The sequence below is a fragment of the Micropterus dolomieu genome, linkage group LG02 (assembly GCF_021292245.1).
Source record: "Micropterus dolomieu isolate WLL.071019.BEF.003 ecotype Adirondacks linkage group LG02, ASM2129224v1, whole genome shotgun sequence".
Lineage (NCBI taxonomy): Eukaryota > Metazoa > Chordata > Actinopteri > Centrarchiformes > Centrarchidae > Micropterus > Micropterus dolomieu.
Window position 1 is genome coordinate 6,273,607 of NC_060151.1, and position 12,472 is coordinate 6,286,078.

At 39.8% G+C, this 12,472-nt stretch overlaps 1 protein-coding gene across 2 annotated transcripts in view; it reads left to right on the forward strand.

Moving 5' to 3' along the window:
* Window positions 1-8,056, forward strand: part of LOC123984704 (neurabin-2-like) — a 25,291-nt gene extending 17,235 nt beyond the window's left edge. For both annotated transcript variants that reach the window (XM_046071758.1, XM_046071766.1), the window contains exons 9-14: window positions 3,249-3,389; window positions 3,488-3,541; window positions 3,735-3,866; window positions 4,051-4,148; window positions 4,241-4,337; window positions 5,483-8,056. In XM_046071758.1, the coding sequence (XP_045927714.1) occupies window positions 3,249-3,389; window positions 3,488-3,541; window positions 3,735-3,866; window positions 4,051-4,148; window positions 4,241-4,337; window positions 5,483-5,536 (576 nt within the window). In that variant the 3' untranslated portion in view covers window positions 5,537-8,056. The remainder of the gene's footprint in view (window positions 1-3,248; window positions 3,390-3,487; window positions 3,542-3,734; window positions 3,867-4,050; window positions 4,149-4,240; window positions 4,338-5,482) is intronic.
* Window positions 8,057-12,472: the final 4,416 nt, after the last annotated feature.

Consider the following 12,472-nt stretch of genomic DNA (forward strand, 5'->3'; position numbering starts at 1 on the left):
GTCTTTATTATGTGTCTCACGAATGGTTTTTATAGAGATTGCTCATGCTCTGTGATCTGTTTTTGGTCAACAAATCTCATGAAAAGACCAAAACCAACAACGCGTCAGTCAGACTCTCAGTACTTCCCCACTGTGTTTGGTGGCTTTCAGCCCCAAGCACATTTGTTCCTGCACAATTCCAGTTTTAACAAAGGCTCAGTAATTTCCTAAAACAGCAGGGCACTGTGGTTGTTACCAAACATTACTCAAACAGGAGGAAATAGTGCAGTTGTTGTGGACTATTTTCAGCTGTGGTTTAATTCACATTTCAATATTTGAGGTATTTTTTTTATTATACAGGACAGGATACCATGCTACACCATAGACTATGCTACTGTGCTACAAACACATGATAAATCTGGTTGAAGGCGGAGGTAGACAAGTTGCCATTACTGTGGTGGCAGCTCACATGTAAACCGGCGTATAGCACTGTAATTTATGAAAAGGTTTTCTCTTTTTAAGCACTTTTACCAAGAAAACTCTCCAGAAGATCCTGTAGAAACATTTAATGCTTTCACTCTCAGTGTAATATGTGTTTAGTTCCGCTGTACCACTGGCCACATCCAGGTCAGTTCCTAGTCAAAGTGAAAGGTTTATTTATTATGAAATTAACCGTGTCTGTTCGGTGCGCTCTGTTCATTTTCACACACATGGTACATTCTGCTTTTATGTGTGTGTAGGATCCAGGTAAATGATCTGATAGTGGAGGTCGATGGGACCAGCCTGGTCGGCGTCACTCAGAGCCTTGCTGCCTCTGTTCTGCGCAACACCACTGGCACCGTCAGGTTTGTGATTGGTCGGGAGAAGCCGGGGGAGCAGAGTGAAGTGGCTCAGCTGATCCAGCAGACCCTGGAACAGGAGAGATGGCAGCGAGAGATGATGGAGCAGAGATACAAACAGTACATGGAAGAAGATGAAGAGGTACATGCTTACACTAATATAAGAATGTTCCTTTGTGCATCCTTCACACTGCCGCAGCTTTGTCTTTCCGAACGTCACAAAATATGGAAACGTCTCCAAAACCATTCCCATTGGTAAAATGTGATTGAATACAACAAGACCAAAACGATCTGATCACTCCACTACCTCCCCAATGTGCATTTATTAACTCAGAACATTTTCACCTAATGTTGCTTTTTCAGCTTATTAGCCTTCATTAGCTGCAGGAAATCAAAAGAGAGAGACAACAAGTGGAGATGAACAGATGAGGAGAGAACCAGAGAAGAGTGTTACATTGTGGTGTGTGTGTGTGTGTGTGTGTGTGTGTGTGTGTGTGTGTGTGTGTGTGACAAAATGTCCTCTTTGTGCAACCACGTGCCTGTAATTTCCAAATTCAGCCCAGCTTCTCCACCTTGTGGTCACTCAGGGTAACACACGGTTTGGTGTAACAAAAGTAACTATTCCAATACTCCATATATTTTATAGTGCGTATAATAAAAGCAAATTACATTTAACTATTGAACATGAATTTAATTTTTCCAGTGGCACTCTCCATATATTATTATGCATCATACTGGGGTCAATGGGAGACACAGACATTCTCACTGTAATTATAGCAACCATACAGTGACTTAGGTTTACCAGGGTGATTAAACTGATGACACAGGTTGCCATGTCAAGATTGTATCCTATATCTGGACATTTAGGGGTTTATAATGACATAAAGAGGAGTTTTAAATTGGACACACATATTACATGTTGGGGGTTTTAGGCTGCTTCTGGTATCTTTTAGACAAAATGTGACTCTTTATAGGCAAAAAACTAAATAAATTAAAATTAAAGTAATTGTTTGTTTTTTAATATTCAGTAAATACTACAGAGTTTGGTTGGTATTTTGTCTGGAATTTTATATGGAGCTGGCATTCTGTGATGGGAGTTTAGACTTTTGACCAAAGTATTTCTGTCTGGCTACAGCACGTCATGCATCTGAAAAGGGATTTCCACCACCAACCCGTCTACGCAATTTACCACATCACACGCACACTTCCTGAACATTTCCAGTGATAACCCAAAGAGACAGAAAATGTCCCAAAAGACTTGGCTCGTGATCTTTCAGAGGCCAGAGGAGCCCAGCATTCAGCAGAGGATATAAATGTAGACAGCAGCGTCCTCTTTGATTTGATGCAGCCTAATAATAAATGCAGTCTGAGAGCTAGCTTGCCTTTGTGTCAGAGTAGAAACGTGTAACCAGAGTTGAAGGTACAGTTTGGTCATTAAATCAAAGAGCGAAATATGAAGGGCAATGCTACATTTTAGTTAATGCATTTTTGTCAGCAGTGAAGTTGTTCTCAACCTGGAAAGACATGGTGATCATGAGTTAATGTGAATTTGCTTTGTAATGTAGAAGAAGACAAATGATTAGCAGACTGTTATGGATTGTGTTACTCCTTTTAATGGAAGACAGTTACTGGCAGAGGCTGCATCCAGTTTCAGAGGGTTGAATCTGAACTGTCAGACCGCCAAAAAGAGCTTGCTTCTTTCACTTAATTTGTAATTTCATACTTCTGCGGTCTGCTCCACGCTAGTTGCCATTTATACCATTTGATATGACACATACTCCTCCAAATGAAATTATACAGCAAATTATGAAGAGAGAAAGGCGTGGAACTGGCAGTCTGAACAGACATGAGAATACCACTTATTATGTCACATTATGAAGCTAACACCAGCAGCTGGTTACGTTAGCTAAGCACAAAGACAGGAAACAGAGGGGAACAGCAGGCTGTCTGAAGGTAACAGAATCCTAGCACCTCTAAATCTCACTTAACGGCTATAACCCCCCCATAAAACAACAATTTGTCTTCCTGTTCCAGTTTTTGGATAGTTTGAACCAAGAAATGTAGCATGGAAATGAGTGAGTTAGATTTTGATACCTTGTTTGGACAGAGCCAGGCTATTTTTCAAGTGTTTCAACAGGTTAAACAAAGGAGATATAATGTGTTAATAAGAGTTTTAGTAGGTGGAGTCAGGCTAGCTGTTTCCAGTCTTTAGATTAGGCTAAGCTAAACTAACCAGCTGCTGGCTCCATATTTACCGTACAGAGTTGTATCAGTCTTCTCATCTAACTGTAACAAAACAAATACATGTGATCTTAAACCCGCCCCCACTCTCCCAACACACATGTATGTATATGTAGAAAGTATCGTAAATTTTAACAAATGTAATATTTTTCTTTTTATCCTTCCCCATCTCTTTCTGTTTACCTGCAGACAGGTGAATATGCAACAGACGAGGAGGAGGAGATGAGTCCAGTCTTTCCAAACTCCATTGAGGTTTTCGACCTGGCCGAGAACCAGGACATGTCCCCCATAGAGCTCGACCCGGAGAAGCTGGCCCACAAATTCAAGGAGGTATATGTGATGTTGACCCTTCGGCTCCTCAACGTAATTCTTTTACTTGTTGATTCATTTTGCTAATAGTTTATCTGTCAATCTGTCTCTGTCTGCAGCTCCAGATTAAACATGCAGTTACCCAGGCGGAGATCCAGCTGCTGAAGAGGAAGGTGAGACCACTTAATTGTCAGTCTCTTCTTAACATGCAGAAATGAAATACATTGCAATGTCTGGGCTATACTGCAGTGGAGAATGTACACTAGCATAACATCAGCTTTTTTGGCTGGCTGAACAATGACTTAACGCTGCATCTACCTCCCACATACCACCTCATCCTGCCACGCTCCCACCCCTTACCTCCAGCTGGCTCATGCGGAGCAGGATAAGTTGCGTTGGCGGATGGAGCGCGCACAGTTGGAGCAAAACATCCGGGACAGTAAAGAGAGGATGGAGAAACTGGAGGGCTACTGGATGGAGGCACAGTCCCTGTGTAAGGTAATTTATGAGAGAATAAACATGAAAAGCAAGGAGACAACTATCTGTCATGAATGGGCAAAGTATTTTATCTCCTCATTTATCAGCTCAGTTGACTAATGAGCTTAGCATCTCCCAAAATCTAGTTGTTTTTACATACTATTGACGTGTGTGTGTGTGTGTGTGTGTGTGTGTGTGTTTTCAGGCAGTGGATGAACACCTGAAGGAAACCCAGGCCCAGTACCAAACCCTAGAGAGGAAATACAGCAAAGCCAAGAGACTTATTAAAGAGTACCAGCAGAAGTAAGGAAGGAGGAACACATGAAAGGTTTGATAGATGGATTAAAAGACACGTTTACAACTTTAATGTGTGTGTGTGTGTGTGTGCGTTGTAGGGAGATCGAGTACCTGAAGAAGGAGACGGCTCAGCGTCGAGCACAGGAAGAGAGTGATGCAACACACAAAGAAGAGGCGGACAACCTGCAGGAGAAGGTTGGTTGAAATGCTCACCTGAACCACACGGGGCTCAAGTGACACGTTCTGTGTCAGTGGGTCAGCTCTACACCCAGAAAACATTACTTCTTCTTCTGGGTTCTCCTGTTTTTTTTAAGGGTCAATTAACGCAAATTACTAAAAACACCCATTATTTTCTCGTACCCTTTTTAAAGTGACCAATGAGCCTGCACTAAAAGCTAATGTTGTTGAGTCTTCAATTAAAATTTGACCTTAGCTCAGCATTTGCTACTGATGAACAAGCAATTTTGTTGGATTACATTGAAAACTGGGTTGGAATCAGGGATACGGCATTAAGCTGGTTTTAATGTTGCCGGTCAGCAGTTTCAGTAGTCGCTGGTGATGCTCTCTCTTCAGGGGCCCCACTGACCCATGGTGTTCCCCAAGGCACCATCTTTGGTCCCATTTTTGGTCCTCTTATTTTTACACATTGAAAACAGTGTTCGTCCTCTTCTTTCTGTCTGGTCAAAGTGTCGCTGAAAGCTCCGCATTTTGAATTACAATGAAGGTAGAAGTGTTGTGTTCCCAGAAAACAGTCAGTTTTTTCATTATATTATTTTACATTTTTTACATAAAAAAAAACATTCAATACACGAGACCACATTTTTAATTTTACTGTTATTTTATTTATAGCAGTGCAGGGATTTTTAACTACAGATGGTTTGGATTGGATCATTGTGATGACAAATAAAATGGCACAATTTTATTTGCGCCTGGAAAAACATTAAGGATTGTCCTCAACATGTCCAGAAACAGAAGAGACATAACCTTCTCTTGGCAGTATATTTGAGCTGCTGTATGTTCATACAACATATATTCAATATGTGAAGCTCGGCATGTCCCAGACAATAAAAAGTTTCCTCTGAGGACAAGATTCCCAAACTATCAGTGCACAGGGGAGAGCCCTGTGTTTTAATTGGATGAAAGTATTGAATGTGATTGTCACAACCCTTAACACGTCCGCCTATAAAGTATTATAATGTATTCTTACTGATCGCACCCTGTATCAGCCTAGCACACACCCGATGCACTGGGCACTGTGGACTTGACTACGATACGTGACATAGCAATTGGTCTATTTTAAATTAATTTAGTTATCCTCCACTATGATGTTGTGTCCACAGATTACAGACCTGGAGACCAAAGTGGATGCCCTGAAGACCCCCAAACCATCCTAGACTGCTGCTACTTCCTACCTCCTGTCTGTGACTGGAAGAGGAGGAGCCTTCATTCTGACCCGGGCTGTATTTTAATCCAATCAACCATTTACTGCACGGACAGGTAGTGGGGGGAAAAAAGATTAACAAGGATGAGAGGACGAGGAGGGCAACATACAAAGAGGACAAAAGCAACTTCTCATCTGACATCTTGCGGCGGCTTAGAGCTCTGTCAGTCACTAACCACTCCCAGAATGCTCCTTCTATAATACCCAGAATCCTCCTTGTGTGTCTTCCTGGCGACCGGCTTGGTAATCAACATGGAAACCCCATTCAACGACCTGTACTTTATTTATGGATGATCTGTTTTGGTTCCTCCTCTCTTCAGTAACAGTGTGTTACCCAGATTCTGTTATTGATTCAGATTTATTTTAAAAAAGCGCTTTTATTAAACAGGCTTGTCACGAAGTGCTTTATAGAGTGGCAGAGGGCATAAATGCAGAATAAAACAGAACAAAGACGAAAGGACCGAGGTCATTTGATTGTTGTTAATCTGCTTTTGAACTAGGTGGTTGCTAAACCATTCCTTTTTTTTTTGTTTGGGACTGGACTGGATTGTGATGAAGAGGTCACACGTGTTTTCTGTGGCGTGGCAGTGATCACCTCATTTTTCACCTCAAGACTCGACACAAATTTTGAAGCGGAACCTTGGTAGTAACACGCAACAAAGACTAACTTTGAAAAGGCCACTTGCTGACAGTTAAGTAATAAAATGATGTTAGACAAATTTCTGATCAGCGACATAAACTGTGAAATAACAGAACGCCCCTCCCCCCAGCCTTTTCTAGCCTAACTCTCTGCAAGCGATGGAAGGAATCGGGCAGAAGCCTGCATTTCAGACCTGAGCTGTGGTGGCATACTGTTTGTATATATTCTACACATGTATTTAAAAGTGTTTAAATGGCTTAAGCAATTAAGTGGGTCTGATATCCAAGAGTAGGACAGTGCAAGGAGTGAATGACGTTGTCTTGCTGTGGAGGGCGAAATGGTTCTGTAGTCCGGATTCAGTCTGTTTCATCTCTTTTCTATCAACATCAATGGCAAACAGGGTGTGAATAGTCTAATATGTGCTTTAGTCTAATGGTGTATGTTGGTGTTTAATACAGTATCTGTGGGTTTACATGCACACCAACATCCTGTTCTTCAGGATAGTCATGTGCTACATTCCTGAGTTGGTGCAGGGTTTTCAGAAATCTACTCTTATCCAGGGTCACAAAAAAACGGAATATGCTAATTTGAACATACTTCTGTTCTGAGGCTATTTTGTGTACAGCTTCCACTCACACTCACTGCATAGTTTCACGAGCTTAGTCTACATGGTAAACTGAGAATATTCAGTTAATTCCTTTCTTCAGAAACCGCCACGGTTCTTTAAACATTTCTTGGAGGCAGAACTGCTCTAGAAATAATCTCAATTAGTTAAAGTAAACACGCTGTAAGTGGGTGTCAAAACTTCACTGACTGACTGATACTGGATTTTTGAGTCAGATATTGATATTTTTATTATAAGTTTTATTACAAAATGCAAACTAAAATATGTATTTCTATTAAGGAAACATTTAATTTGGTTATCATAGAACTGAAGAGCTGTAATGGTAGCACTGTTTCCAAATAACAAACATATTTCTAGCATTTCTGAACTATTTCCTCTTATCAGCTAAAATCAACTGATGATATCGGCTTCTGCTGGGAGCAAAGAAAGGCCATAATAATTTGACTTTTTGATTTAAGCATACCTAATAGTGTGTTAATCAACTGCTACTGCATACTTAATGTTGTCATTTAACTAAGTCCAGTCGCTTATTTCGTTCTTGAGTCATGTGACTGACAGGCCATAACCTGATAGGCCAGCTAGATCTGATTGATTCCTTCAGGTTTGACTGATGATCCTCAGCGGCTCGGATGTCCAAGTTTGAATTTTTCATCTTGAATTTTGGTGTCTGAATGCAACCGATATCTTTAAATCAACCTGATTTATTATTATTCTTTTATTTTTTTCCCTAGTTGAAGTTAAAGATAAAAACTTGACTGAACTAAATTTGAGTAGAATTTTGTGAATATTGAAAGCCTTTGAAAAAACCTTAAATCAAGTTTTTGAAATTGTACTCTCCTTTTGTACATTTCAAAGGGAATTTAAACCACATAGAGTCAGAAAGATGGTTTTCAAAATAATATACTTCAGTGGTATGTAAATGTAGAAAGTAGGTATTCACTAGTGGTTAAATTTAAAAACAAGCTATTCTGTTGCTTATAAAATCCAAATTACTATTGCCTTTCTTTGCTTCCATATTGGCCTGCCAGTATATCAGGCTCTACTAGCTAGTGACGTAGGTTTGCTAGTTAGCCTTTCTGAATGTTTAAGTCTTGTTGTTCTGTATATGCTAATTTAGCCTACTGACATCCTAAAAGCGTAAAATATAATCATCACGAATGAAAAAAGTAAGTCCTTGCCAATTTAAAAAAAAATTGATATCAGTATTTTCTTTTCAAATCGCTAATGAACTTGTTATGCTACGACTATTTGCCTCTGAGAAATGTTAATACTAGACCTTAACATGGATATGAGCTACAGTGTTATTCAGAAAACTGTGTGCATGTATACACACCCCACATCTCTTGTATTAGGAGATGAGTAGAAGGTCCGAGTGCCAGTATTATGACTTTAATGAGTATAAATGAACGTAAGTTAGTGATACATGCCTGACATGCTCCAAATATGGGTTAAAAACAAAAGTCTTGCTGTGGTCATTAAAACTCAGATCGTTTTCAGGAAACCAAGAACCACTGGAGGTGCATCAGGTTCATCTTTGTTTTTTCCAAAGTTTCTTCTGTGTTCAGATAAATCAGATAAGTTGCAAGAAATTCAAGCAGCGTGGAAGTTGTTAAAAGAACTTGAAATACTTGAAGCAACCACAGAAATAGTATTGCTTGTCAATCAATATGTGCTCTTTGGGTCAGGTCTTAAAAATATAGGCTCCTCTACCAGTGATGGAAATTTGAGTCACTTACTGTGGATTGTCCTTGAGAGTTTTCAAACAGGCTAATGCAGCAATGTCTTAATTTATCTGTGAAAATAACTATTTAAATTGGCTCTTCAGGACTGAACCTGTCACTCTGTGATTAGAGTACAGTGTCTGTTTATACATTATGATTATATATGTAACTATTCTGATTTGACTATTACCCAATGATTGAGGAAGACTGTCTAATGTGCCATTTAGGTTCATATTTGCATGTGGATGGTAAAATGGTGCTCAGTATGTTCACACACAAGTAATTTTGCTGCTCTGATGTTGTTACCATGATGATTATTACGAGTTTGTTTATCGTGTTTATCGAGATCAGCTTGCTGGCAAGCTCTGATAAGGTTGCATTCATTTAAAACACTGAACCAGAAAACAAATTGGTCAAGCTTCTTAACCATTTGTGACTTTTTCCCCCTGTTGTAAGATAGAGAGAAGCTCAGTCACAATCCTCATCCTGTTTCACAAAAACAAAAGTACGTTATATTGCTTTAAGCTGTGTTTCATTTAGCCATACTAATTTATCACTTCTCCAGTAAAATGTCTCAACAACTATTTGATGGATTGCCATGAGATTTGGTACACACAATCATGTTCAAGGGTGAATTGTAATAACTTTGTTTTCCTCTATTTAATTTGACAAATACTTTGATTTAAAAGCAAACTAATGCCATTCCCATCAGCCTCAGCTGATGTTGTTAAACATGCAAAACTAAGATGGTGGAAAAACTTTAGCCCTGCGAAACCTCATGCATGTTAACATTGTCACTGTGAGCATGTTATCATTAGCATTTAACTCATTTAGGTGCAGCCTTAATAGAGCCAGTGTGGTTGCAGACTCCTAGTCTTCCTAATATTATAAAATATGAAAAGATATTTAGTTTGATTGTCATTTAACTTTCACAAATATGTCTGCTTGTCATGAAAATTCTAATCTAATGTTGTACCTCCAAGCCTGTGAATTGCTAATGGTTCATTGAAGCATGTCACACTGACACATTGATGTATAGTGTGACAGAGCAGCTTCAGAAGAGCAGAGGAGACCAACTTCTTCTGGTTCAGTGTTTTACAGTACCTTTATATGATGACATGCATCTTAAAATAAGGCATTTGCTCTCAGAACTTGTTATGCGCTGACCAATCTGTCCCCATATACTTCACACCCACTCAAATGGCAAGTCCAAGTTTGAGCTGCAGCGTCTGAATACCAGCTCCCAGCCTTGACCTCTGACCTACAGGAAAGGATTATTTCAGTGGGCAAAGTTGCTGTACTGCTCAACTTAAGAACTGTGATGTTCTGTATAAATGTAATGTATTATTTAGTCACCAACCGGAATATGAGCAATGTTAACCAACTGACAAAGGTCGTTTTTCTGTTTGTAAATGTGAGCTACTCTGTGTCTCTCTCGTGCCCTGGATATATGATGAAATATGTCACATTGTGCTATAGGGCAACTAAACACACACCTCACAACCACAAGAACTGTTTGACTGATGGATGGATTAGATATCATGATAGAATTATGTTTGGATTAGACTCCAAACTCACAGTATACGGTTGATGTTTTCATGTAAGATTTTATCTTGTTTTTTTTTTTTAAAGACACCAAGTATTTGTTCAAAACTTGCAGTATATTTACATTGTAGTCCAGTTGGACAGAACAAGAGTCTTCGAGATGCAGAACATTTTTAAAGGAATGAAAATCAGCCATAAGCAACTCGCTTGAGTATTTGTATTTTTTATTACAGTTTCATCTCTATGTCAAACCAGTGTGAGCTGTACGATGGCTGTTTTATCACCAAATGGAGTCCTGGTCACTTTAGGGTTAAAAAATCTAAACACAGTAAGTGATCACTTTGCCTTGTTATGACTTGTTCTCATTGTTTAACGTGCTGCTTTTGCCTTTTACAAAGCCTTCAGATGTGTGCTAGCTAGCTGTACCGTAGCTGACTATCACAGTTGTTAACAATCATGGCTGCCCATCACTCATGCCTGCATTAAAAAAAAGCAAAACAAAATCAGTGTGCTGTTACCAGTGTTTAATGAGTGTTTGCCAGTGAGCGCAGTACAGACAAACTGCCAGGTTGGAAGACGGACAGATTGTAGCACCACAGCATTTAACTATTGTTACAGATTGTAGACGGACTCATGCCCTTCTCCACGGCACTTTCCCAGTGTTTTGTCATTATTCCTCATATTTTAAATGGTAATCAAACTCTGCTCTTTCCCCCGCTTCACATTCAGAGAGCTGACCTTCAAACCCGCCCCCCCTCCCCACGGTTGGCTTCTGAGCCGTTCTTCTGGTGCAGGGGAGAGGTTTTAGTGCCTTACTTAAGGGTTAAGAGTAATGGGAGTTGAGAGTGGGGAGAGCACGCCTGCCTTTCACCAGGAGAACAGCTGAATGCATTTACAACACTGTAAACAAAGTGTTGTGGCCATTTAAAGCCATCTTTGACACTTCATCCCTTGTGAATAAGATACAATCTTAATTTATTGAGAAGTTTTGGAGCACGTAGACTCATAATTCACCTTGTCCAAGGCTGGTGCACTGTGTGCACAAAGCATTCAGCGATGGTCTCAGCTTTCCCATTGCCTTCGATGAGCCTCCGGGTCTGACAAGTCCAGTTTGACCTTGACCTTTGGCCTTGCTGATGGACGACGAAGGTCAGATGGGGAAAAACTACCTGAATAGCTGGCAGATTCTGTCCTGTAACCATTGGCAACCAATCTTTAGATACTGTACAGCCAGAGCTGATACAACTAGTAGAACATATGCCTCATGTGTATTATGTAGATCAAGTATAAGCTTGAAACTTTTAAGAAACTAGAGCGGAAAATACTGTGAAAAGGTAAAAAAAAAAAAAAAACATGGTCGTTTTTAAAACTGTTGTTTTTTGTTGTTGTTGGAATTTTCCATCTGCTTTGTTCTGTTAAACTCCATAGCCCAAATTTCATGGCATTTTGGAGCAATAACAGTCTTCTTTTTTTTAACCCTTTGCTTGACTTCTTCAAATACATTGATGAACTCAGAGAGACGTGTCAGGTGGTAGATGAATGTCCATGGGCGGAGGGGTGCCAAACAGGGTGAAAAGGACAATCGGAAAGTGTATAAGCTGACCTTCGAGTGTATCTTGGATCTGAAATGGATTTCCCGTTCTTTAGTTGATGCCACCACGTTTGTCTGAACCAATACCTGTCAGTCAGCATTAATAAATAAACATAAAATATGTTGAGCAACAAACAAGAGGGGAAATTTGATTTAACTAATTTACTGTTCACTTACTTTGTGTGCCTTTCACCCGATGTCAGCTGGGATTGGCTCCAGCCCCCCGCGACCCTGAACGCAGGATAAGCGGTAGACGATGGATGGATGGATGGATGGATGACTTACTTTGTGTGTGTGTTTACTACCCTACCCTAGCTAGCTGTCCTAATATTTAGAGAGAACAGGAGGAGGAGGAGGTGCAATACAGTGATCTCAACCTGCTGCCTTCAAGAAGGATGTCTATAGGCTACCTAGGCTTCACTCTCTGGAGGTGGAAGATGTTCTTTTACGTCATCATTCAGATTGTTTACTTTTCAGTACTATACATTCATGTAAAATTACAAAAATCCTACTTCAAAAAATATAGAGAGGTATAAAACAAATCCCCTTGGAGAACAAATTTCACAAGGATTTTAATCAACAAATGCTTCTTCAATAATGTAAAAAAAAGATATGGAAATGGGGTTTAAATGAATACAAACCAATAAACAAATCTAAAAAGGCAGCAGGTAATTGTGGGCCAGGAAATATTTGCCCAAATGACTCCAAGGCTGTTTTGCTATTGTAGGGGCTGAGGGCTGTTTATCCACTCTTGAACCAAGGTGCAG